The sequence below is a fragment of the Haliaeetus albicilla genome, chromosome Z, assembly GCF_947461875.1.
Source record: "Haliaeetus albicilla chromosome Z, bHalAlb1.1, whole genome shotgun sequence".
Classification (NCBI taxonomy): Eukaryota; Metazoa; Chordata; class Aves; order Accipitriformes; family Accipitridae; genus Haliaeetus; species Haliaeetus albicilla.
This window is the reverse complement of record NC_091516.1, coordinates 55477483-55504848: the sequence shown is the minus strand read 5'-3', so window position 1 is coordinate 55504848 and position 27366 is coordinate 55477483. Positions and strand designations below refer to the sequence as shown.

General features: G+C 40.7%; 1 protein-coding gene across 3 annotated transcripts in view; it reads left to right on the top strand.

Annotated features, from left to right (window-relative positions):
* The window catches only part of ACO1 (aconitase 1), a 38624-nt gene extending 11791 nt beyond the window's left edge, over positions 1-26833 (top strand). For all 3 annotated transcript variants that reach the window (XM_069776201.1, XM_069776203.1, XM_069776202.1), the window contains exons 3-21: positions 1283-1451; positions 2859-2996; positions 5003-5072; positions 5181-5364; positions 10832-10971; positions 11954-12125; positions 12598-12698; positions 13748-13864; positions 15141-15300; positions 18589-18724; positions 19222-19306; positions 19582-19738; positions 20300-20424; positions 21200-21304; positions 21958-22100; positions 23508-23655; positions 24072-24194; positions 24693-24878; positions 26137-26833. In XM_069776201.1, the coding sequence (XP_069632302.1) occupies positions 1283-1451; positions 2859-2996; positions 5003-5072; positions 5181-5364; positions 10832-10971; positions 11954-12125; positions 12598-12698; positions 13748-13864; positions 15141-15300; positions 18589-18724; positions 19222-19306; positions 19582-19738; positions 20300-20424; positions 21200-21304; positions 21958-22100; positions 23508-23655; positions 24072-24194; positions 24693-24878; positions 26137-26250 (2573 nt within the window). In that variant the 3' untranslated portion in view covers positions 26251-26833. The remainder of the gene's footprint in view (positions 1-1282; positions 1452-2858; positions 2997-5002; positions 5073-5180; positions 5365-10831; positions 10972-11953; positions 12126-12597; positions 12699-13747; positions 13865-15140; positions 15301-18588; positions 18725-19221; positions 19307-19581; positions 19739-20299; positions 20425-21199; positions 21305-21957; positions 22101-23507; positions 23656-24071; positions 24195-24692; positions 24879-26136) is intronic.
* The last annotated feature ends 533 nt before the right edge of the window (positions 26834-27366 follow it).

Genomic DNA, 27366 nt, shown 5'->3' with positions numbered 1-27366 from the left:
CTTAGACGTCTTCCATGTGGTACTGGTAAAAATCTTACAATCCATGCCACTGACTAAGAAAGCAAGTATCTGTAGTTTAAGGCTGTCTATATTGGGTATTTTTCCTCTTTCAAAAAGGAAACAGGTGATTAAGCAGAATTAAAGAAGCAAGCGGGGGAACATTTTCTCTGAATGTCAGCAGCGCATATACCAATGCAGGCTCAGGTAGTGTGTAAATGACAGACTTTGTGTGGGAAAAGCAAAGGTGAGTCTTAAGAAATAGACAAATACATGTATGGTATTACCATTTGATCCATTCCAGGAGTGATAAACTCCAGATTCTTTAAAGAAAAAAGGACACAATTCTCACTATCCAGCAGGAAAATGGAATAACTTAGCAACAGAAGAAGGAGGGGTGAGGGGGAGAAGATTTAAAAAAAAAACCAAACCACCACCACCAAAAACCCAACAAAACCCCCCCAAATTATTTGGAATGACTGTGTCCTGAATAATAGTTGGGGTTTTTTTATGATAGGAGTAATGAGGTCTCACTGTGATTAAATGACTTTCGTGTCTTGGAGGTCCTGTGTAGAAAGTTGAGACAAATGTGTCAAGACACTTTTGAATATAAATACTCTGAGAGGAAATCAAACAGCTATTATTACAGTGGACTAGGGGAGGAAGGACAGAGAAACTTTCATTTTTTTTCTTCACACCCATTGCTTATAGTAAAGCTCTCAGGACTGCTCTAATAATATTTTGTGTTGTCTTCTATAAGTATTTCTATCTTGAAGTAAAAGAAGATTAGCAGATGCACAGTCTTACTGCCATTCAGTTTCATTTTCCAGCTCTGGAGAAGAAGAGACTGCCTACCACTAAAGCTATGCTTTCCAACATGTCAGGTAGAAAATTATGTTTTTCTAGTGCATTTATATGACTGTGTTCAGTGGCAAGAGTGAGAGGAAACTGCAGAGAAACAAGGAGAGCACAGCATGTTTTCAGACTAATATTGCTGTGGAGGATGGAAGAGCTGTGGAAAGAGTCATTTCAGCAAAGGTGTCTGCTGTCTCACAGGGACTGAGATAGTAAATCTGCTCAAAGAATTGAGTGGGACAGGTCACTTAGCACTGACCTACTGACAAAGCTGAAGGCTGGAAGAGGGTGTCTGATAATTTGGGATAAAGCCACGTGAGAATAAGGGGACAGCGCTTGAAGACCCATCTGCCCCAGGTGTGGAACTGCACTTGCTGACATATGCCCTAAGGTAAAAACTGAATTTGTTTCTTGCCTCTTACCCATGCAGCACGCCTGCCATTTTCTATTCGAGTCCTCTTGGAAGCAGCAATCCGTAACTGTGATGAGTTCCTAGTGAAGAAGGGAGATGTTGAGAATATTCTCAACTGGAAAGTGGTGCAACACAAGAATGTTGAAGTGCCATTTAAGCCTGCAAGAGTTATTCTGCAAGACTTCACGTGAGTCTGATGCTCTCTAAAGCTAGGAAGAGGGGCTCTTGAAAGTGCAGCAATGCTCAGCTTGGTGTGGAGGGGTGAGCCGAGGGAAAGAAGAGCAGTGAAATGTTTGGAAGGACATTTTTCAGCTTTCCTGGATGTCATGCTACAGACAACACTTGGAGAGGCAAACACTCATGATAAAAACATTAAATGAAGTGTGTCTGGGATCAAGAAATAAATATCGTTATGAAACTCTTCAAAACAGAGGGGAAGAAAATGGGATAGATAAATTGCATCCAAATGAGTGAATTCAGGATGAGGTATCTCTCACTGCTTTGGGCTGCTCTTGCAGAAACACAGTGTTCTCAGTGGGTTACTGAATGATGGCACATCCTTACGAGCACATCACAGATAGCTCTTTTTGTCTTAGTAGCCAGCAAAATCAGATAGGCTGGTATGCAGGAAGGTTTCCCAAACTGATTGAAAAAAAAAGTCATGGTGGTACTTACCCCTGTAGAAGCTGAGAATGGGGCATATAAACATAGAGGAAAAAGGTCTGTTAGCTTTATTCTGAGTCACTTGAAGTTCAAGGGCTTGCAGGATTGTCACAAGATATGTGAGAAGGCAGAAACATGAATGTTGACCCATAGCCTGAAAACATGCTGTTTGAGTGTCATTTGTGAAATAAGGTCTTTTCTCAGTGGTGAGTACAAGATTTTGTTAGTAAAGATGAATAGTACACCTTATTTCTGCCTTTCATGTTTGTTCAGTGATCTGGCAGGGCAGTTAAATCCACTTCTGAAAATACAGTTATTCTGCAAAGGTGTTTTGCAGTCATGTCCTTTGTAATTTAAGAAATCTGATGCCTTGCTCTGCCAGTTTCACTTGAAGTGTGGAAGGTACCAAACAGCCCTGATTATGGAGAAGGTTCTCTTGTGCTTTGCAAAACCTCAGAGATGACCCTTGACTTAAAATAAGCTAAATAAACATAGCAGAGAATCAAAGAAAGGACATTGTCTTTTTCCCCCTCCCCCCTTCTTTTTAAACAGACTGGGGAGGAGAGAGAGGAACCGAGCAAAAGGAAGAGAAACCAGTTCAAGGTCCCAAAGGAATGCTGACTAGGACTAAGTTTCCAGATTCCCAGCCAAGCATGTTAAACAGCTTCTGTTACTTGATGAATTTTGGTTTTAGCATTTCATTCTTACAGTGCTCAGGATATACAGTTCTGTCCGTTCTTCTCTTCTGACTTTGTCTTTCCAAGGGTACTGTCTCTGCTCTAGAGTAATGATCCCAGACTCAGGGTAAGGCTGTGGCTTGCTTTGTGTGGGGCAGTAGGTGTCTATTCTCCATCTCAGGATCTCAGTTGTGTTTGTTTTGTTTTTTTCTTTTCCAAATTGTTTCACCGTGTCTATTTCTCTTCTGTTTTAGTGGAGTGCCTGCCGTGGTTGACTTTGCTGCAATGCGTGATGCTGTGAAGAAACTTGGTGGGGACCCTGAAAAAATCAATCCTATCTGTCCTGCTGATCTAGTGATAGATCACTCCATCCAGGTTGATTTTAACAGGCGGTAAGGATACAAAATAACTCTTACTTAATGGTAGTAAGCTGGATCCAGTTGCTGATAATAAAAGTAGTTCTATTGGTGATACTCCTAGCATTTGTACTGTAACATCCTAGACTCTAAGAAGTGTTTAAGTTAGGGTGTTGTATCAGTTGCTGTGAATTAGATGGAGGAATTTTGTTTTTCCTGTGGTGCATCTCTCAGCAGCGCAAGCCTGGACTAAATGTTAACAGAAACAGGCTCAGTCCAGACCTGTGGTGATCGTAATTTTCCATAATAATACTGCATTATTATTAGTTGTTCAGAAATAGCTTTTTTCCACGCACTTTTTTGACCCTGTAGGGCTTCTTGGAAAGGACAAGTAAGAATGTCTCCTTTCTTCCTTATTTATATAAGAATAGACATGACCTGCCCTAGCCCAGCTCTGAGGAACTGTTTGCTAGTTCAGTGCCTCCATGCAGAAGAGCACAAGGCACTAATTAATATGGTCCCTATAAGTTCAGGAAGGAAACATAATGCTATTCAATCCTCAGCATGCTACAGAAAGATGAGCACTCACTAGACCCACAATAAAATAAAAGACCTCTGCATAGGGGTCCTTCTGCCCTCTATGATATCTAAACATGGGCCTACAGAACTACTTTTCCAAACAGATCCTGCAATTACGTGTTTCTCAGTGGTTTCCTTCCATGTTCCAAACTCCTGAAGTTTTTTGGTCTGCGGTTACCTTGCCTGCTGAAATACTCTGTTTATTGTCCTCTATAGGAGACAGTTCTGAAGCAGGCCACTTAAGTTATAGCATTGCAAAGAAGAACATTCCTAGAAAGTGGAAATTAAAGAACGTGAAGAGCACTTTCTCAGTACTAATATTTAGAGGCTTCTTTAGAATAAAAATACGGAACTTCTGAGCAGATATGCATTGTGAAGCCTGCTTCATAGAAGATGTTGCCAGACAGTTTTCAAATATAACTTTTTTCCTATTTTTTTTAGCTGTAGACTAGTAAGGATACAAATTCTCACTGATGCCATTTTATAGCTGGTAGGGGAGGAAAAGGGCCAAAAAATTTTTACCTATGTAACTGTTGAAAATCAACTCCCTTTAACTTTTTTCTAGAGATGCTGTATCTATTCTTAATCTTAACATAACACTAAGCAGTTTAGGAACAGATGCAAAATTAGAAATAATCGTCTAAAGACTGATCTCTGGGGTAATGTGTGTTCTAGCACTAATCTATTAAACTAGAAACCTAACGTTTCTTCTTTTTAATTTGCCTCACATTTTTTAAGATCTTTCAGAAACAGTGTCTTTCTTTGTGAACAAGGTATGTTTTCATCTCTACCATAGAACAAAATCAATTGTTATGATTCTGTTTCTGTATTATTTTAATAACATTCATTTTATGTTATCAGTAGTATCTGGGACTTCACTTAGATAATTTTTTGCTAATTACTTTTTCTCACAGCCTTATTTTATTTCTATTAGGCTCATGTATATATGGAGAGAACATTGGCCAGCCCTATGCTTCAGTTCTTTCAAACTCTTCAGGCCTAAGTTAGGCAGCTGATTCAAGTGAAGAGTTTGTTAGCCCTGTCTGCTTTGAAACACAGCGGCTTCAGGCAGCACTGCATCATCAGTGATAATCTCTTTTAAACTGAAGTTGCAGGGCAGTTGTGTACTGGTTGCTTCTGATTTAGGTGTTAGGAACTTCACATTGCTCTAAAAAGTGGTGTAGCTATTCCGAAGCTACAAGTTTTATGCCTGTCACATATATAATATGCAGATTAGCACTCACATTTGAACCAGACTTCAGGTATTATCTCTTAAGACTTCTTAAATCCTTTTAATTGGTTGCCTGCAGTTCACAGCTGCAGTGAGATTGAAAATATGAGATTGATCAGCATTAACATTAGCTAATAACTCTTCTTTTCTTTCAACCTTTGGGTATACCTGACCAGACATAAATTTCAGGTGGATACTTTTGGTTCTGACAGCTGATTATTTTCACTTGCAGATCAGATAGCTTGCAAAAAAATCAGGACCTGGAATTTGAAAGGAACAAGGAAAGGTTTGAATTCCTAAAGGTACCGAAAGAATTAATTCTATTTGCATGGAGAAAAGTGCAATGAACAAAAGTTCTTCCAGTGCTCATGTGCATTGAAAATTTTTTACTCCAATTCCTTCTGTTTCAGTGGGGCTCTCAGGCTTTTAAAAATATGAGGATTATTCCGCCAGGCTCTGGGATCATCCACCAAGTGAACTTGGAGTACTTGGCAAGAGTGGTGATGGATCATGACGGCTACTACTATCCAGACAGTGTGGTGGGCACTGACTCGCACACCACCATGATAGACGGTTTGGGAGTGCTTGGCTGGGGTATGTGAAGTAGTGTATTGTGAATAGTCTGTTGGCTGACTAAGCTCTATTTCAGACTTTGGTGAGTTGACCCTGGCTGGCAGGTTAGCACCCACACAGTCACTCACTCATTCTGCCAGCAGGATGAGGGAAGAGAATTGGAAGGGAAATGCAAGAAAAAACTCATGGGTCAAGACAAAGGCAGTTTAATAAGTGAAGGGGGTGGGGGGAAGGAAACGAAAGCAAGTGATGCAAAGACAATCAGTCACCACCTCCCAGCAGCACACCAAAGCCCAGCCTGTCCCTGGGCAATGGCTACTTTGGAAAAATTCCCCCCGCATCCCAATTTTAATCCTGAGCATGAAGTTATGTGGCATGGACTATCTCTCTGTTCAGTTTGGGTCAGCTGTCCTGGCTCTGTCCCCTCCTAGTGTCTTGCCCACCCCAGCTTATTTGCTGAGGGGCAGTTGACGTGTGTCAGCACTGCTCAGCAATAGCTAAAACATTGGTGTGTTATTGTCGTGTTTCAGCCCAGCCGGTAACAAAGCACCACTCGCTCACTACTCCCCCCCCCCCCCCCCCCCCGCCCCCAGCCCGGGTGGGATGAGGAGAAAATATAAAGAAAAGCTTATGGGTCAAGACAAGGACAGGGAGGGATCACTCACCACTTATGGTCATGGGCAAAAGACAGGCTCAACTTGGGAAAGAAACAAAATCAGTTTAATGTACTACAAATCAAATCAAAACAAGGATAATGAGAAGTAAAACAAAATCTTTATTCCCCCCACCCATCCCTCCTCCCGGCTCAACTCCACTCCCGATTTTCTCCACCTCCTGGGGAATGGGGGTTGCAGTTATCTGTGCTGCTCCTTCCTCCTCAGGGTGTTACCTGATCAGAAAGTAACTACTGAAACACACAAAGTATGTTTAAAGAGGAGGCATTGCTTAATTCTGCTTAGGGTGCGAGGTGGAAGATTTCCACAAATCGAGCACACCTACTGAGATTTTCAGTCCGTACTTATATAGTTAAAACACCACGCCTATCTAATACATATGTTACACCTAACTATTGCATATTCATTATGTGGAGCAAGCCTAATGTGTTGTTGTCTTGAACAATCATCCCAGAGTCTTCTATGCCTGCGCGAGGGTCTCTGGTGGGCTTCAGGGGGTCTTCGGTGGTCTTTTGGGGAAGAATACCCCTACTCCTTTTGTCCTTTTATGGGCATGTGTCATCTGAGGACACCAGGTTCTTTGTTTCTCTTGCCAACCCCTCCTTTCTCAATGCTGAAGGAGGATGTATGTCCTTAATTAGCAACTCTGTGACTGTTTAAGCATCCTCTATTGTAAGTAGAATCTTAAACTAGATAAGCTTCACCTTGAGTACACATAATCTAAACAATCCCTGAATAGCAAACATACCACACTTCTCATGTTTTAGGTTTTTTTTCTTTAAACTATCACCGCCTTCTTATTTGTTAATCAGTCTTTTGAAGGCTTAAGGCAAGACCCCCGCTACCAAAAACCCCGCCACACAAACCCAAAACAGTTATCCACACTGGTTTGGTCACAAATCTAAAACATGGCACTGTATGGGCTGCTGTAAAGAAAAGTTACTTCTGTGCCAGCCAGACACAGTACACAGACTAACCCCAAATTCAAGGAACCTAATAAGGTCTTTTACAGTTATTTAAAGCTTTTTAACTAAGCTCATTGTTCTGGTAACAGTCTTAGATGATTTCTGGTGCATGTATTGTTGGGTTTGGTTTTTTCTTTTATATATTTTCAATTCTGCATTTAAATCACAAGGAAGCAGACAAGGAAAATCATAAATAAGACTTCTGGAAACATCTTAGTCATTGGGGAAGGCAAGGGAGTTGAAGCATCACTGAACATCCATTTGTTCCTTAGTCACTTAGCTACTTTCAAAGTGTTGCCTTATCAAAAAGTACTGCAAATTCTCTATTAGTCTGAAGATGCTGAAAGTTAAATCTGAGTTAAATACAGCCAGAGAGGCCATTGTCAAAACCAGCACTATGAAATATGTTTCAATACCAGTAGTCTGCAGAATGCTCGTTAAAGAAATAAATACAAATAATTCCTTTTTTTTGCTTGTAGTGGCAAACTGCAGTGTTTGAATTATTGACTAAATAAGTAGGTATGAAGTGAAAGTATTGGCAATCATCCCACACATTGTAGCAAAAACTTCAGTTGAGCTTTTTATCTTCCTCCGATATGGTGATAGGAGCCCTATTGAAACAGATATCTTACGAATACAGAAGACACTGTGTTTTTAAACAGCATTTGCTAGTTGTTCACAAAGATGCTTGTCAAGTTCTGAATACCACATGTGACAGAAGTAGCACATTGTGTTTTTTCTACCCTGCCTATACTACTATAGCAATATTGGTCGATTGAGACTTTCTGTCAAGGTTGCAGGAATTCCTGCTGGCTTGGAATACAAAGGTAAACAAGTTCACTTTATTTTAAACCATGACATCTTTGGGATAAGAAATGTCTCTTTTATTCTATATTTGGTTGCACCTTCCACATGGAACCATCATTTAGATGATGTCGCAACACCAATTGCTGCTTGGAAGAGTGTGTCTGTAAACTTAGCCTTTTTTTTTCTCCAGGATTTGAAAAGTATGGCTGGGCATAGTCCATACCATACGTGCTCAAAGCGCAAGTTTTTGGATCCAGCATTTCTTGCTAATGGCTGGTAATGCTGAACTTGCTTCATGCCTGTCTGTGGTAGCCTGTCAGTCATGTCGACTAACTTGACTGTTTAAAAATGATTCAACACCTAGTGAAAGGAGTCACATAATTTGATCTGTCACAGAATTACCTTTTTAATTAACATAGGTATATCATTTTGCATAAAATAAATTGGAAATCATTTTTCAGAACCATTATTAGATTAAGTGGGAAAAAGGATACAAGTAGTGGTTTGCCATACATAAGCAACTATTACAGGCAATTTGTTTTGGCTCACTATTAATTAAGCTAAACAAAAGGTAGAAGGGACTTTCTACAGGCAAAAAGTTGTAAAACTGCTGCCTAATGCCAAATTGCTAGTAAACATCATGGGTTTTAGACTGCATATGACTATGATATCTTAATACTTTATATTATTAAATTAGCAAAATGAAGTAGTCACTTGAATTGCATTTCTCTAATACTGAAGGTGTGCTTACACAGAGGTTCTTATCTGCACATGCTCAAGACCTGTTGAAACTTAACAGATGTAAGGAAGATATTTCTGTCTTAACAAGTAGCTTTTCTGTTAGTGTTTGTATTGGGTTTGTGTGGCAAGGTTTTGGTATCAGGGTGGCTACAGGGTGGCTTCTGTGAGAAGCTGCTAGAAGCTTCCTCTATGTCCAACAGAGCCAATGCCAGCCGGCTCCAAGTCAGACCCGCCGCTGGCCAAGCCCACGCCCATCACTGTCAGTGGTAGCGCCTGAGGGATAACAGATTTAAGAAGGGAAAAAAAAGTTGCTGTGGAACAGAAACTGCAGCCAGGGAGAGTATCGAGAATATGTGAGAGAAACAGCTCTGCAGACACCAAATTCAGTGAAAAGGTCAGCATAGCACCTCTCCTCATTGGCTTCTCTATCACTTGGAGAAGGAAGTTGTCATCAATGCATTCCAAGAACCTCCTGGATTGCTTATGCCCTGCTGTGTTGTCCCTCCAACAGGTATTGGGGTGATTGAAGTCCCCCATGAAGACCAGAGCTTGTGAATGTGAGGCTTCTCCTATCTGTCTATAGAGGGCCTCATCTGCTTGGTCTTCCTGGTTGGGTGGCCTGTAGCAGACCCCCACTATAATGTCACCTGTCCCTGCTCTCCCTTTAATCCTGACCCATAAGCTCTCAGGATTAAATAAAGATGAAGAGGAACTTCTTACAAGGGCATGTAGTGATAGGACAAGGGGTAGTGGCTTTAAACTGAAAGAGGGGAGATTTAGATTAGATGTAAGGTAGAAGTTCTTCACTGTGAGGGTGGTGAGGCACTGGAACAGGTTTCCCAGAGAGGTTGTGGATGCCCCATCCCTGGAAGTGTTCGAAGTCAGGTTGGATGGGGCTTTGAGCAATGTGGTCTAGTGGAATGTGTCCCTGCCCATGGCAGGGGTGTTGGAACTAGATGATCTTTAAGGTGTCTTCCAACCCAAACCATGCTGATTCTATCTATGAAGAAGGAGGGGGAGGAGGTGCTTCAGGCACCAGAGCAGAGAATCCCCTGCAGCCTGTGGGGAAGACCATGGTGATGCAGGCTGTCCCCCTGCAGCCCGTGGAGGTCCACGGGGGAGCAGATATCCAGCTGCAACCCATGGGAAGCCTGCGCTGGAGCAGGCTCCTGGCAGGACCTGTGGAGAGAGGAGCCCATGCTGGAGCAGGTTTTCTGGCAGGACTTGTGACCCCATGGGGTATCCATGCTTGAGCAGTCTGTTCCTGAAGGACTGCAGCCCTTGGAAGGGACCCATGCTGCAGCAGTTAATGAAGAACTGCAGCCTGTGGGAAGGACTCAGGTTGGAGAAGTTCATGGAGGACTGTCTCCTGTGGGAGGGACCCCACGCTGGAGCAGGAGTGTGAGGAGTCTTGCCGCTGAGCAGGAGGGATCGGCAGAGACAACGTGTGACGAACTGACCGCAACCTCCATTCCCTGTCCTCCTGTGCCACTATGGGGGAGGAGGTAAAGAAAATCAGGAGTGGAGTTGAGCTGGGAAGAAGGGAGAGGTGTGGGGGAAGGTGTTCTAAGATTTGGTTTTATTTCTCATTATCCTACTCCAATTTGATTGGTAATAAATTAAATTAATTTTCCCCAAGTCAAGTCTGTTTTGTCCGTGATGGTAATTGGCGAGTGATCTCTCCCTGGCCTTATCTCGACTCGTGAGCTTTTTGTTATATTTTCTCTCCCCTGTCCAGCTCAGCGGGGGAGTGATAGAGCAGCCTTGGTAGGCACCTGATGTCCAGCTAGGGTCAACCCACCACAGTATTCTTTAGAACAGTCTATACTCTTGACTCTAACAATCCTTCCTTCAAAATAACTTTTAAGATTTTGGTGACCAATAGTCATGGTCTGCATGCATTTCACTCACAGCACACCATGTTCAATGCCATGTCAGTCGTTCTTTGTTTATGCATTGCATGTTTAAGTCATTAAATAAAACTTTTACATCTGTTATTGTAAAAGTCATGCTTCCTCAGAGTAAGTTACTTAGATTTACCTAATATCCCTAATATTCCCCATTAGGCTAAGGAACAAGGATGAAAGTATGAAATGGAAAGAAATTAAAAAGCCCAACATTGCAGAAACTGAAGCAAGATAAATGCTTCTTAGCAGAAGGCTAAGCTCTCTGGCTGTCTGCCTTCTCTCCCCTTTCACACCTTAAATCAAGTAGTCATCAGTCAATTGTACTTCATGGGTTTCTCTCTGACACGTTACTCTCTCTGTGAATAGTTGGGTTGTATACTCCTATTGCATACAGGTGTCGGTGGCATTGAAGCAGAAGCAGTGATGTTGGGTCAGCCAATCAGCATGGTGCTTCCTGAGGTGGTTGGCTATAAGCTGCTAGGAAACCCTCAGCCTCTGGTAACATCCACGGACATTGTGCTCACCATTACCAAGGTAATGAACATGTCTGCTGTTTTGCCATTAGTGCTGGAAGCTACGCATATTCTGTAGGACAGAGCCACTGTACTGCATGCTTAGGAGCCCTGTGTGTGCTTCCATGTAGTCATTTTGGACCTTTTTTAAGCTTTGTTGGTCTTTGTGGGTTGGAATCAGCTGCCCAAGGACAACTGCAAATTTGCTAGGCAAATCTGTTTCCCAGAAGCCAGACAAAACAGAACGGAGAGCTGGTATCTCATGGCCTGTTCCAATCCTCATGTGCAGACCTGTTTTGGAACAGCAGTGCTTGTAAAAGGATCTTTTTTTTCTCTCCTGCCTCAAAAGAAACAGATTACTTTCTTTTTTGAAGTCCCCACTTAAAATAAGGCAATATAAAATCTGAAAACAGTAAGTCCTGCAGTCTGATTTCTTTGATCTGCAGGTTTGGCTCACATGTCATATGTTCGTAATATATTTATTCACTCTGTGGATTGTGGCTGAATTAAGAGTATTACTGGGTCAGCATTAATGTCGTCGGAGGTCAGAAAACTGGTACACATGTTCATAATGGGATGCTGTCTCTAGAGAGAACCTCCACATGGAGAAAGACAATGGTTTTTATGAGTTCATCCAGATGTTGTGTGTGTTCAGTTATTTACAGTTTCATTCACATACTTGTGCAGTTGGTTCTTCCTGTTTCCCCATCTTCCCGGGTTTGCTGGCTAAAGACCCCACACTGTTCTCCTCTCTTTAGAACGTCAGGTTGAGAAAAATACAGTTGTTCTAAGATAGGCTCTAGTTTAAATGAGTGGAAGAGGAAGTTTAGAAGGAATACATCCCTTATATCTGTGTCCTCATCTTTGTGATTTAGTTTACCAAAGCTTCCTGGTTTCAAGGGGCTATAGAAACCTTCTGAAAGGTTTCTCTGAAGTCTAAAGCTGGATTTTATAACATACATTTGACACTTAGCAATGACACAGGCACTGTATTTTTATAACAGCACCTTCGTCAAGTTGGAGTCGTGGGTAAATTCGTGGAGTTTTTTGGTCCAGGTGTAGCCCAGCTGTCAATTGCTGACCGAGCCACCATTGCCAATATGTGTCCAGAGTATGGAGCAACAGCTGCCTACTTCCCAGTGGATGATATTAGCATTGGGTACCTGATACAAACTGGTGAGTGTAAGAGGAGACCATGAGTTAAAGGTGTAATTGAAATGAAGGACTACGGGTCTATATGGTGTAGTCAGCAATGGGGTTGAATCAGGTGGAGCCTTCTGAGCTTGAGTGCTTTTTTGTCCATACTTGCTTAGTCAGGCTGTGTGTGGCTCTTAGTCTCCATGTTTAGGAAGAGCCAAGGTTTAGACTGTTTCACAGCCAACTGCCTGCTTAGCCCTGCCTGAACCTAGCTTGTCCAGATGACAGAAGCAGGAACCTAAGTTTTTGTTGTCCAAAAGCCACCAAGTCTGCTCAATCGCTTTGTTTTTAGTGAGTCTCTAATATTTGTGCTGAAGGGTGTTGTAGTGCAATGTACAGTGTGAACAGTGAAGTAGCCTGTTACATGGGGTTTTTTTTCCTTTTTCTGTGACATGGTAGTTCCTCAGTTTTGTTTGCATTTTGTTTTTGCTGTATCTGGCTTTCACCTTAGGCCGTGATAAAGAGAAAGTTATGTGCACAAAAAAGTATCTTGAGGCTGTGGGAATGCTAAGAGATTTCAAGAACTCCTCTCAGGATCCGGACTTCACACAGGTTAGAAACTACTCTGTTTTCTGGCTCCTTGCTTTACGCCCTGCCCTATTTTAATGTGACAGTTGTCTGTTTTTTCACAGAAACTAAGAAATAGTCAGCAGATTCCTTATCCTTTGGCTTAGTCCACACAGCTGTCTTAACTTAGGGCCTAGTGGAATAAGTCAGCTGGCTCTCCAGGTGTGAAAACTTGGGCGTAGGTATAGATTGGCTCTCAGTTGAGCTCTAACTGGTGCAGATTCTGCAATTTGATCCATGTGGTTTTGAGAAGTCCAGTCCAGACTCAAACACAGCTATGAAGATATTGTGGATGTTTTCTGTGTAAGCCTTGTCCCAGTTTTACCCTTGTTCTGTTCAGCAACTTCTTTTACTGTATGAATTGGGACACTTAGAAGCTCTGTGTGGTAACCGCAGACCACACAAGCCATTTTCTATGCAAGAAAATCAAGGTCTTACTCTGTGTTCAGGAAACTCAAGAATACTCCTGGTTTTCTCTACAGTAAGAATTTATCTTGTAACTTATGTTCAGATTTGCATGATTATTCAAAAACCTTAGTAAATATGGAAAGATGCAGCACACTATAAAATCAAAGTTGAAACATGGGTGAGGAGCAGGAAAATATGATAATCTCTGTTTCATAATAGACTGAACTTTTCCCTAAGGCCAAGATAAATAGTCTTGCTTTGGTTTATGCCAGTACCAGGATTTCTTCACATCATTGTTTTCTGAGAAGCACCCTGCTGCTAGCATGTGAAAGGACATAATTCTCAAAATCATCTATATTGTTTAGATGCTTTAGTCACACATTGAGTTTTCAATATCGGGGATGCTTTTGAGAGCCATACCTGGGAGCTGGTAGGGTCTAAAACTAGACCTGTTCCTTTTCTTCTGCTCTTTTCCTTCTTGTATGTCTTTGATAATTTCTGCAAACAAACATAAAGATGTGCAGACTTAGCCTTGGTTCAACAGCAGGAGTAAGCATACCTGTGGCTTAACTGGCTTCAGCTGGTCATGCAGTGCTGAACCACTCTCTGTTTCTCTTACTGAATAGGTTGTTGAGTTGGATCTCCATACTGTTGTGCCTTGCTGCAGTGGACCAAAAAGACCTCAGGACAAAGTTGCTGTGTCAGATATGAAGAAGGACTTTGAGACTTGTCTGGGAGCCAAGGTAGGGTCTAGGAACATTTGGGCATACAAACTAATGCATGCTTCTAGAAGTTGTTTGGTGTTCAGGAACTACATTCTCGGGTTAATTTGTGTGTTGTTTGTTTGCCTATTGAAAAGTAGATGAGGATGTTTGAATGCAGTTTAGAAGATGACCACCCAAATGGGTGGTTTAAAATTGGGGCGATACTTCTCTCACATGAAGGTATTCATGTCCTGTTGAAGTAGTAGTTCCTTCTGATTTTAGATCAGTCTTAGGCCTAACACAGTTTCAACATACACTAGGGATTTCTGAACTAGCCACGATGGGTGGTGTTAGTAGAGTGGACCAAGTAGCTACTGCACTGAGCTCTGTGCTAACTACGCAGCTCTTCAGCTTTCCAAGCCAGTTAGGCCCTGAGCTCCACAACGTAGTTTCTCATTCAGTGCTGAATCTATTCAGCAGATCAGAACTGCACGTGTCTCTGTGACTCTTTGTTGGTGGTGGTAAAGACAGAAAGAAAAAAGACATATTCTGTACATCATCCAGTCAAAAATGGTCATTGAAAGAAGAGCAAGACTTTAATTTTAATATGCCCAGACACTTAAGTTCCCAAAATCAGTTTGAATCCTTATCTGATACGGTGACCACCCTTGTTAAAGGCAGTACAGAATTCTAGTGATGTAAATCAAGAAACTTAAACTACCGCAATTCCCAATAATTATTGTTTTGTTACATATTCCAAGCTCTGTTAAATGACCTTATGCTTTCAGATCTCTAAGCGTAATTTTTCATGGTGTGAACAGTGCCTTCTTGCTCTTTGATGTTTTTTTTTTTCAACTATCAGGCTTTTGCCTCTCAAGTCAACTCTTAGTATAAGTTTGAGCTGTTTCATTGATATTCATGGCTTAAAAATCTTATGTGTTACAGCTAAAATCTCAGGACTAGATTGTGTAACAAGACTGTATGTGATCAGGAATCTGGAGCATATGGGAGTAAGAAGCATCTGAGCAGTCTGAAGAAGGATATATTCATGCAGAAAGAAAACACAAATACATTTTACTGCAAAGGCTGCCTCTTTTACCAGTAAACAGAGAATAGGATAGACCCCAGAAAAATAATTTTTGTCCACCACTTTGACTAATCAGTGATGCAAGCCTTCACTATCAGATGTAAAAGTGCAAGCATGGATATGACTGACAGATGCTTCTCATTCATGAAATACCCAGCCCATACCAATTTCCACTAAAAATATTTATATTAACGACATCCTTTTGATTCTTACTTTCTTGTCTTACAGCAAGGATTCAAGGGATTCCAAATTGCCCAAGACAGACACAACACCGTAGTCAAATTTAATTTTGAGGGCTGTGACTTCGAGCTTGCTCATGGTTCAGTAGTGATTGCTGCCATTACAAGCTGTACAAACACCAGTAACCCCTCAGTTATGTTGGGAGCAGGTAAGTTTATTTGCTTAATGTGCAGTAGTTTTTCTGTAGCTCTGGCTGTGTGTCCTAAAGACAAATACAACACTGATGTAATTCTACATGCACGGTGCTGTTTTTGTCATTTGGAGTGCTAAAACTGCACTTAGTCCCTAAGTAGCAGAAGGAATTCTGGAAATGGCAGCTAGAAACGTGGGTTGAAGAAAATGGATTTTTCCTGCACTGTCTTCTTTACAGGGCAAGCTGGAACTGAATTAACCAGCACCTCTGACATTTGTTCAAGTGCACAGAAGCTGTTATATAGAGCTGAAAAGGAGCTATCGAAAGTCAGAGCCACAAGAAGAGGGACAGTGAAGAACGGTCTATGGGTTTAAGTCTGAAGGTGCTCTGATCTGGCAGCAGAGTACAAAACACACACTTAGCTAGAAGTGTATTGAGTTGTTACAGCAAGAGTCTGAGGGCATGTGGGGGGTGAGTACAGGAGGAAAATTGTGTTCTTGGGGGTTGCCATCTTTCGGAGCCTTGTCCTTTACATCTTAACTGCATGCAAGAAGTGGTCAGGGGTGGGCTTTTTATCCCCCACTTTCTTGCTTATCACCATTCAAACGCTACAAAACAGTCTGAGTTGCTTATGTTAAATTTCAGGGCAGGAAGTAGGTTCATTTTTAACCTGGCTAGTCTGGGCAGAAAATTTCTCATTCCAAATGTGTGCTTCTGGTAACAAAATATGCACAAAGAGAGTCAGCTCAAAGGGTTCAGTCCATACTAGACCAGTTCAGCCCTCTTTCCCAGGTACTTGGCTACATGCTCACATCTTTCTCTCCTCTGCAAACATATACGTAGATGTTATCTGTCACTGTAAGATCGTCACTGCATTAGGGCTTGCTAGTCTGTCAGGCTGTTTGTAGGATGCAGGCTTATTTTCTACAAAGGTTGGAAGGGATGTACAATGGGCAATGCAAGGGCCCTTGACTAGAGACAATTATTTACAGGTTGAAGTCACATAATTTGTCTCCTTTGTTCCTACATGGTGCTGGGAGGATCTTGTCTTGTGGACAGCTCTGTCAACAATCACTTTGCATTTAGCTTGTTGATGTGATATTTGTCACCTGTTCTTGGGCTTTCAAAAGAAAGCATCTTTCTTTTGGTACTCTACAGTACCGGCAGCTCACCCCCTTCCCAGGCACAAAAGCTCTTTTAATTCCTAGCAACAGGGACAAAGTCCATCACAAACCAGGATGTGGGGTGGAAAGGGAAGCTGAGGAGAGGTGTGCTCTGTTTCTTACCCCTTTGAGAGGAACAGAATTAAACAAAATCTCCCAATTCACTTGCCCTTGACAGGACAGCCAAATAAGCATACTTCTTTCCTCGGGTCCATCCTGATCATGATTACAGAAATAGAGCTCTATTTCTTTCTTCCAAGGATCAAGAAGTAGGTTTCTTCCAGGCAAATAATCTTTGCTCTGTCCTGTTCCCTTAGTTCTAGGTAGGTGTATCTGTCATTTGTGCCACCTGCTTAGGATATAGTTTCCTCAAGTGTTTGGCTCCCAGACTTATCGGCATGCATTTTTAACCCACTCTGTGGCAGTGGGGATGCTGATCTTTCAGTCTGCTTGGCTTAATAGCTATATGAATTTAAAGTGCAGAATGCTCTGCAGATACAAGTGAAGTTGGTACTTTGAATACATTCACTGCTACTTAATGCACAGCAGCCTGAAGAACATAGTCCTAAGGATCTCAGCGTATGCACTCAGATTTAGTGGGTACTCTTAACTTTACTACCTTTCCCTACAGTGGGACTTAAGCTTTGACCTCAACAAGGAGGTAAAAGTAATTCTGTCAGTCTCCAGTAACTGTACACTACAGTGCTGAGAACCTCTGAGATACCCGCAAGAAACATGATAATTTGGCTTTCATTATAGGGTTTGAAATGAAAGTGATTAAAACATATAGTGCTCCCATACTAAGTAAGCTAAAAGAAATCCAAAATATGAGTAGTTGTTTCAAACTACCACTGTATATCCTGTGCACTAAATGATGTGCAGGGGCTGTGCGTCTGTGAGGATAGTCAGTGTATGCTGTAGTAGTGTTGACAGCCTAATCTGACTTTGCAAAGGTGTTGGATTAAGGTTGCTCAAAGCAACCTAAGTTCTGGCATTTCCTTGCCAGTTTTTAGAGTTTGACTTTGCATTCTTTTCAGAACTGGTATTGGCAGGAAAACAGAAGCCAACACTTTCACACAGGGTGCCAGGCTTTTGGGTCCTAGGATGATAATTTGTTCATGGTCACATTTTCAAAAGTATCCAAGAGCTCCAGTTTCCGCAGCTTCCTCTGGCAGCTAAGAAGCCTCAGCAACTTCAGGCATAGGACTGCTTTTTTAAATTCATGTACCTACCTGTAGGCCTCCAAATCTATCTGTAGGCCTTTTCACACAACACTTAGAAGCAGAGGTCTCTGGGTCATGTCTAACAGAGCTGCCAAACAGCTGGCAAAGACAAAACAGTTTGATGACATTTTCCTGTTGGAGATCATGTTGGATCAAAGCACAGCTGATGTATGTTTTCTTATGTAAGTGGATGTGTGAGAGAGAGAGAATGAGGCATGGGAATGTGAAGTTTTGCATAGTTTGCATAGCTGCTGCTTCTTCTGTGTCCATCCTGGGAAAGCGCTGGAGGGGGCTTGTTTTCTGAACATTCGTCTGTGTATGGACAATTTATTTAAAAGGAAGAAACTCAGGATAAATGTGTTTCTGGTAACACATATGCTCCACTAAAACATATCTATGCGTGTAACAAATCTAGAAGTGGTAAAACAGCACTCCTGCAACAAGCTGTAGATTGTGAGATAGCTTGTTTGTGGCAAGGGCCGGAGTTGGTGCTCTTACAGCCATCTGCTTCTGAGGGCAGCAAGTCATGTGTTGGCAGTTATTTCAGCACTGGGTCACTAGACCACCATGAGTGGGAAGTTAACAATTCTTAATTGCATTTTTTGTGAGACACTTGTCTTACAAATGGTGTTCTGAGTTTTGAATGTCTATGTGCTGCCCCAGTGGGAGTGCATCTTGTTGAATGGAACTTCCAGCAACTTTCCAGTGGAGCAGAAATTGCAGACTGCATCTACAGTTCAACAGAGCACCTGAGTTCTAGCTCATTATTCTGCGACTAGTGCTGTTGGCTCACTGTACCATTTAATTGCTGGAAATGGAGCCCTTTTTGTTTTCCAGTTATTTAGCGATACTTCTGTTAACGTGTTAATCCTGTCCCATTTCCAGGACAAACTGCAACTATCCTTTGCATTTTTCAGGATTGCTTGCTAAGAAAGCTGTTGAAGCTGGTTTGACAGTGAAGCCATACATTAAAACTAGCCTGTCCCCAGGAAGCGGGGTTGTCACATACTATCTGAGGGAGAGTGGAGTTATGAGTTACCTTTCCCAACTAGGGTAAGAGTGCTTTTCTTACTGTTGTCCTATGGCTGCTTAACTAAAAGCATTGACAACAAGTGATGCAATAGATGCAATATTTCTCTGTACAGCTTAAAAGATATGACAGGTAACCAACTGCACGATCCTGCATGAGTTCACACATTGCTGTTGTGCTGGCCGACTTTGTACCAGTGAGAGAGAAGGCCTGTTGCCTGCTGTAGCTTCTTGAAGACTCGTGTTATTAAGCAGGAAATGGGTTGTTTTTCAAGACTAATGGTTTTAAAACAACATAAATGACTATTGTTGTTCATCTTGCTTGATAACACATTTCCCCAAACTTCATTCTGTGTGCATGGACAGTCTCTGCAATGATAAGAATTGAGCATTCTCAAAAATGCTGGTTTTGGCAGCAATTAATTTGTTAAAACAGTACATCTTCTGAAAGTAACCCTAGCCAACTGCTAAGGGCTCCAAAATAGCTTTTTGTTCACTGATGATTTTTGTGCTCTGTCTAGGTTTGATGTTGTGGGTTATGGATGTATGACATGTATTGGCAATAGTGGACCCCTACCAGAGTCTGTTGTTGCGGCCATTACACAGGTATGCAGTTTTTCCTGTGCAGCTTATTTACGTAAGCTGTTCTCTGTTGTGTGCTGTTCTGAGCTGTGTTATACTGTGCACTAACTCTTCTCAGCTGTGTGCTGAGAAGTCTATATTCTCTTGTCTGTGGGAAATGCTTTGGGATTTTTTGAAAGAAGACAGTTGTGTGACTGTCCAGTCATTGATGTTGCAGCACAGTGCAGCTCTGCAGACCTGCTGGGTGTGTGGAGTCTGCAAGCACCTCAGCTACTTTTGTTTCAAACTTTCTCTTACAGGGAGACCTTGTAGCAGTGGGTGTGTTGTCTGGCAATAGGAATTTCGAAGGACGTGTCCATCCTAACACCCGTGCTAACTACCTAGCCTCCCCACCACTGGTAATAGCCTATGCAATTGCAGGGACTATCCGGATTGACTTTGAGAAAGAGCCTTTGGGTAAGACAGTGTCAGGATGCTTCTTTTCACAGCTTATAAACTAAAGTTGGAATTAAGCTCTTCAGAAACATTTGTCTTAGGGAGATGCTTCAGATAGCTGAGTACCTCTGGGATACAAAGCATGTGATTGGTAAGAAACAGAGCAACAAGGAGTCTATATGACGGAGAAAGGGGGAAGCCAAGCCTGACCAGTATTCTCATTCCACAAGGGCATTTTTCTGGTTATATCTGGGTGACAGTATCTCATGAGCAACCTGACTTAGAAGACTTTCTTTGAGCAGGTAGTTCATCTAGACAACCCTCAAAGATCCTTCCCAACTTAAATTGTTGTATAAATTATTCTGGGAGGCCATTGCAAATCACAAAAGAAGGCATATGTACAGGCATTATCAAGTTTATGAGGCCTGCTCCTGTCAGACCCTTGTAAGCAAAATGAAGTGTGTCTCATGAGTGTTGACAAGGTTAGACGGAGCACATAGCTAAAGGACACCATGATAAACTTTTTCTTTCTTTCTTAATAGAAAATTTTTGCAACAAACATAACAATACCATCTTCTACAGGAATAAATGCTTCAGGGAAGAAGATTTTCCTGAAAGATATCTGGCCAACAAGAAATGAGATTCAGGTTGTTGAGCATCAATTTGTTATTCCTGGGATGTTCAAGGAGGTCTACCAAAAAATAGAAGTGAGTTAATCCCCTGGGTAGTAGTTTGATTGATGTACTGTGCTATTCTGAAGGTGTTAAATAAGCTGGTCTTGATAATGAAATGAATCTTTTCCTTCTATTGCTGTCGGTCCTGTTCAGACAAGTATTCAAATGAGGCTTTTTTTTTTTTTCAATGGCTTCTGGTTAATTAATTGGTTCTCACAGACAGTTGTGTCCTGAAAATTGCTCCTTGATGATTTTTTTTTAATGTAACATATGGATGATGTGTTTTAAACAGTCATCCCAGGCTGATATTAGAAAGTGAGATATTCCAGCTTCACAGAAGTTTGTTTTTTTTCAGCTGACATAAAATTCATTTACAGGACTTAATAGCATTCACATCAGAAGAAAACTTGTACTTGGTAATGTTTTCCTGCAAGCCTTTCTCAGGTGTTGTAAACCTTAAGAATATTTTGTTTCATGTTAGGAAAGCTTCTTAAGATTACTGATAGATACACCTGAGGGTTATAAAGTGTTCTCTGTATACAAAATACAGGTTATTGTTGGAAAACTGGATAAGCAGCTCTTCTATTGCAACAAATTGAGGATTTTCCTAACTCATTTAATAGATAGAATCATTAAAGAAAACCCACCTCAAACATAAGGTATATTGTCGTAAGAATTTCCTGAAATGCTCTAAGAAATACACAAGGCTTTTGCTGACGTCAAATTTGTAATTTTACCTGGATTCTGAAGTAATTCTGTTGCTTCTGAAAACTTAGAAATCAGTAGGATGTTTTTGTGTGTTTTTCAGACAGTAAATGAATCTTGGAATGCCTTAGATGCTCCTTCAGATAAACTGTATACTTGGAATCCCAAGTCAACTTACATCAAGTCTCCACCTTTCTTTGATGGTCTGGTATGTGCATGCTTTCCCTTTGAATCAAGCCAAAGTGTGTAGTGACCTTGACTAATGTTAAAGGTGAAGCAAAGCCACTTCAAGGGGCCTGGGAGCATCCATCATAGCCTATTGAGGCCTTGGTTTTCAAATGTTAGAATTACACTATTGTATTCATTTTAATACAAAGGCATGAGTGAATCTAAAAATTGTAAGGATTCCCTGTCACTTCAGGGCTTTTGAAAAGTCTCCTTTTAAGCTGAAATACTCTTCAACATGCAAGCGAGGGAAAAGGACAGGAAAAGAAACCCACAATTCTGCCTGCCCACATTTTGCACCAAATAGTTCAGTGTTTAGTACCATTTAAAGGAAATGCAGATTTCAATGCATGCAGAAGTCTAGGAATCCTGTTTTTTTGTCTGTGTTCATGCATGTACCACAGGAAGCTTCAGCTAATTTTTTTGCCTCATCTGTTTTCTTCATGCATGAACTTGCTGACAGACAGGACATCATATTTTGTTCAAGAATGTAAACATTTTTAATAGTGTTGGGTTTTTTCTTTCTTTTAATTTGTATGAAAAGGAAGACTTCATTTTGCAATTTGCACTTTTGAGAAAGGTAAAGGAATTCAGTGTCATATTTCAATGATTTTGTTTGTATTTATGATGGTATAGACTTTGGCTCTTCAGACCCCGAAAACAATAGAAGACGCTTATGTCCTGTTGAGTTTTGGGGATTCTGTGACAACTGACCACATATCTCCAGCTGGGAATATAGCAAGAAATAGTCCTGCAGCCCGTTATTTGATGAGCAGAGGGTAAGCATTACTTGTTCTTGTTATAAATTGGGAAGAGGAAACAAGCCACAACTACTATACCATGTTAACAGGCACACATATGTGCTGTCTGTTCACATACGCTTGTATACCTTGATGCATGCCTGGAGAATATATAAAAGAACAAAGAAAAGCATTTCCTTCTCTGCTGTCTCAGCACCTCTCTTCAAGGGGAAGAAGATAACTTTCAGGCTGTTTTTTGCAGTAAGTCTATTCATAAGTAAGGGAATCAGGATTTATGAAAGCAAAATGATCATGGTCCTTAATGCCAAAAATTGGTTTTATATTCACTTCTTCTAGCATGTGCAGCTATTTCATAGATTTAGGCTGTTAGGACCTACAGAACACCCAGAAGTTTGTTTCAGCGCAGCTACAAAAACTGGCAAAGCTATTGTGGTTGGAGTCCAAACTGCTGTAAAATGTTGGTCTTTTTGTATAGGCAGCCTGCCAGTTTAGTACTCTGCGTTCAACTTAAGGCAAGACTAGGACTTGCTGAGTTGCCTTTCACAGGTAATGTAATGTAATGTAATTCACAGTCTTCACAGATAATGTAATACTTTTATTCTCTGGTTTAGTACTTCTTAGAACTTCAGTGGTGTTTTGAGGAACAGCACTGACATTATTAAAAAAAAAAATACATTCACTAGACCTGATAATTCTGGAGAGGAAATTGATTAAAACAGTGTGATCTACTGAAAACTAACTGCTGTGGACTCTTTGGCGTTCTGGTATCAGCCACGTTGAAATCTAGATAGTCCTACACACATTACAAAACAGATGTTGTATGTCATAGCTGCTGTTTGGATGTAGCCCAATGCAAACCATCCAATTTTCTGTCACATTCCAGCATGTTTTTTGTTTTTTTGGTTAGGCTGGAGTGTCCCCTCTTTCCCATATCTCTGTTTACAAATGAATTTTTTCTTCTGTAGTTCTAACTTGCAGCAGGGGCTCTCACTGTCTTTTAGATATTTAGCACAGTGGTGTCTCTACCTTTGTTCTAGATGCTGTGGTAATATAAATATAACAAGGAAGATTTTCAGTAGCCAGCTATTAAGAAAAGAATTGTACTGTGTCTTTTGAGCTAACATGAACTATATCCTTGCATTGCTATCAGACACTGTTTCTAGGGCAAGCGATGAGGATGATATGGAAGCTGCTTTCTGTGACCAAGCTGTAGGCAGACTTCTATTTTTTTTAATTATTCTTTTTTCCTTCAAAATATCTTAAAAGTAGAAGTATCAGCTAACTGGATGCTACTGCCATGATGGGAACTATGTACATACCTGCCTCAGAAACGCCAGTTCATTGCTTTCTTTTTTTAAAGCACAGAGTGCTTCAGCCTAAAAACAATAGTTCTCTTTTTTTCCTTGTTTTCTTTTCCCTTAATAGCTTGACTCCTCGAGAGTTCAATTCTTACGGCTCCCGCAGAGGGAACGATGCTGTCATGGCCAGAGGAACATTTGCAAACATTCGCTTGGTGAACAAATTTATTGATAAACAAGGACCTCAGACTGTCCATTTCCCTTCTGGGGAAACTGTAAGTACACACGCTGTTCTAAACTGAGGCTCACTGACAGTAGAGTGGATTAGTACTGGCTTTCCGTCTTTACAGCTTAGGTCATTTACTTAAGTGCATTTTAGGTAAAGCTAATGAGGGGACAGGAGCTGTATTGACCTAAGGAAGCAGGTCACGCATACCTACATAATGTGGTGCTATCGGGCATATCAGTGGAGAGTATAACCACTGCAGAAGTAGTAGTGGAAGGTGCAGGTTTGTTTTGGGGGTAAGATCAGGCTATAGAAGCCACAAAGCACTGTTAATATCCTTAAAGTGCTGCTTGATGGAAAGTATGGGCTTCAGCTGTTTATGTTGGGACACTTTTTCCCTTGTTTCCCTGGAAGTGTGCTTCCACCCCCAAAAAGTGTATAAAGTGTTTGTTATTTTCATTCCAGCTGGACGTGTTTGATGCTGCAGAAAGATATAAGCAGGCTGGTCATCCTCTGATTGTGCTGGCTGGGAAGGAATATGGTGCAGGAAGTTCCAGAGACTGGGCAGCTAAAGGACCATTCCTCTTGGTGAGTGACTACAGTAAACTAGAAGGATGACAGTACTTAAAAGTGCATTCATTTGTCAGGAAGACTAGCTCATGACCAACATCTGGGGTAGCTCATTCTCACTTTTGGTAGCAAGAGCTATTTTGAATTCTTAGCTGCCTCCAAGAGCGACAGTAGAGTTTACATTAACGTGTAAAAATTTAGAAATTAATTAAACTGCATCCTGGAGCTTGTAGTGTAGGAAGGCAACACTGAATTAGCAAGAGTTATGGAGAAGTATGCAGGATTCCCGAGGAAGCATATGTAATTTTTTGACAGTCAGGCTTCTTTTAAAGATGTTTGAAAGTTAACATATAATCAAGTCATCCTGGACAGTCCACTGTTGGACTGACCTGCTGACTCTAAGAGTAGCTGGTAAATTAAATGGACGGGGCCATAAATGTACCAATTTCCTTTCTATGAGCACAGAGGGACTGTCCTAAACCATGGAGATAACTGTACCTGTTGTGTATTTCCCAGGGTGTCAAGGCTGTGCTTGCTGAAAGCTATGAGAGAATCCATCGAAGCAACTTAGTAGGGATGGGAGTGATTCCTCTGCAATATTTGCCTGGAGAGGATGCAAGGTCTTTAGGACTCACTGGACGGGAGCGTTACACGATTATCATTCCTGAAAAACTAAAACCACAGATGAACATCCAGATTAAGGTATGAGACAGCTAAGGGCTGAATTTTCTGAATCACTGTAATTTCACTCAATATTAACTGTCTCTTCAAACAATGTGCTTTCATAATGGCAGTAAGCTTCCCTCACTTGAGGAAGGGAGAAGAATTGAGATGGTGAAGGGGATGGAAACAGTCGTTCTAACAGGGATTCACTATGATGGGATATAAAAGCAGCATTTTTTATTTAAAAAAACAGCCCAGACTGTTTTATTTAGCACAAAGCAGTCTTGTATTTTGGACCAGTCTTTCAAAGTCCACTATAATTTTTCGTCTCAGTTAAACATTTGAAGCACAACAGAAAGTGAACAGTAAGTATTAAATAAATTAAACTAATGTATTTAAACCAGTTTAAAATAATTCATTGACAATTTAACTGACAGAATATTGTACACTGCAACATTCAGTATGAAGTCTAAGCATGCCCAGCATAAAATCTAGTTAAACTTCAACCCCTGTATTTGAAAGACCGCTTTTTGTCTAGCTTTGCCTCCAAACCTATGCCCCTTTTTGAAAAATATAATCTACAATAAAAATTTGGTTTATTCTTCATTGGAGTATCTGTAAAACTGACTTAACCTAATAGCATCAAACTCTGCTTTTTTACTGTGTTTAGCAAAACAATCTACTTACTGCATGTTCATTTAATGCAGCTGGTCTCCCTGGATTAGTTTCTAACAGTAGTTGTTTACATGTGACTCATTAACTGCCCTGAAATGGAGAAAGTATAGATCCCAAAGAGCTGGTCAGCTTATTAGCTGATGAACATTGTGCATTCATCTGGAATTACCTGACTAGAGGGGTCTTCAGTAAAACAAAATGGTTTTATTCACTTCATGCACTTGTCTGTGCTTTTGTGATTCCCAAACACTACGCCTCAGAGAAAGCTGATTAAATTATTATTGCTGTTGTACCTAAGCCAGAAGAACGACTACATAGAACAACATCAAGAATTAGTATAACCGCTTGAAAGGATGGTCAGCTTTCATGTCTCTAGGCATATCCACAATAAATCTAAATGAGGCAGAAAATGCAATGCTGTCTGTTTTAAACTGCTTTCCTCTTAAGCAGCTTGCTGTAGTCTAGTGTGGAAAGAAATGCTGTGTCCAGTGCCTGTTCACTTTAGCTTTCTATTACAATTTCTTAAGATGGCAAAACTATCATAATAGTCCTTATTTTACTATGATGTTATGCAACATGTGGAAGGTTCTGCTGCTTGAATGACTTTCTTTGACCCCAACAGCTGGATACTGGGAAAACCTTTCATGCCATCATGAGATTTGACACTGACGTGGAGCTCACTTACTTCCACAATGGTGGCATTCTGAACTACATGATCCGTAAGATGGCTTCCTAATCAAAAACATTAAGCAAAAACATCCAGGTACAAGCCTGCTTCTGGTGAGCACAATAAAACTATGGTAATCATAAACTTGAAAGCATGAACTATAAAGTGAACAGTTTGTTCATGCATTGTATTAGAAGGCTTGTTTACAATGCTGAATTATTCTGTGTATTAGGAAACTGGACACGCTTGCCCACTTAAAGTAAACAGCTTTTATTATTTGTTTTATATGGTGGTTGGCTTGACTTACCTTAGAATACAGTGCAAAAGTCATTAAAATACTGCTGGAAGCTGTGGAACTGTTGAAGATCATGTGCTGATTTCATATATTTGGTCCATTTAGATTGACTATCAGTGGTCCAAAAATTAACTGACAGTATAAAAAATAATTTCCTTTCCTTCCTGATTACCTGATATTGACTTGCTTTCTTATTCAGTTGACCAGAATCTGAATCTAATACCAAAATTAATTATTTAGCTGTTTATTAATTTTAAAAAATGTGAACTTTGTTTGTTAAAATCTAAGCCTTTGTGGAAAGGTGGACCTATTGGGGATAATATTTCTAATGGATAAAATTAAATTTATTTTCAAGAAGTTTGTTGGGTTTTGTCATGTTATCCTTCGTTCCAAGATGCACAACAAAGCTTTGACTTTAAACTCTTCTCATTTTCCCTGTAGGAGCAGTCATATAAGTCTTGACTTCTCGTATTTTAATTCTTGTTTCTTTGAATAATCTGCATTAGACAGGATGAATAATAAAAAAACCTGTCAGACACTGGCAGTCTTCTGTAACCCAACAGAATACTGCTGTAATGTACTTCCCTCTGTTTTGTGTCCTCAAGAAGACAATCATCTACCACAATTTCAAGATCCTTGTCAGCAATTTTTATGGCAGTTGGCAACCAGTGATTACACTAATGCATTCACTGAAGTCAGTGACTGCCCAATCCACAATACCACATGAATCTATTTACAGTGATAACAAATATCCTCTTACTCGGAGACAAACAAGGTTATAGTACTAATTCTTACTCTTAACTATCTTTAGAGCAACTGCCACAACAATTAACATAATGGAGAAATTCTTTCAAAGTAATTTCTTAATGTATTTTTGGAGCAGTCGGCTC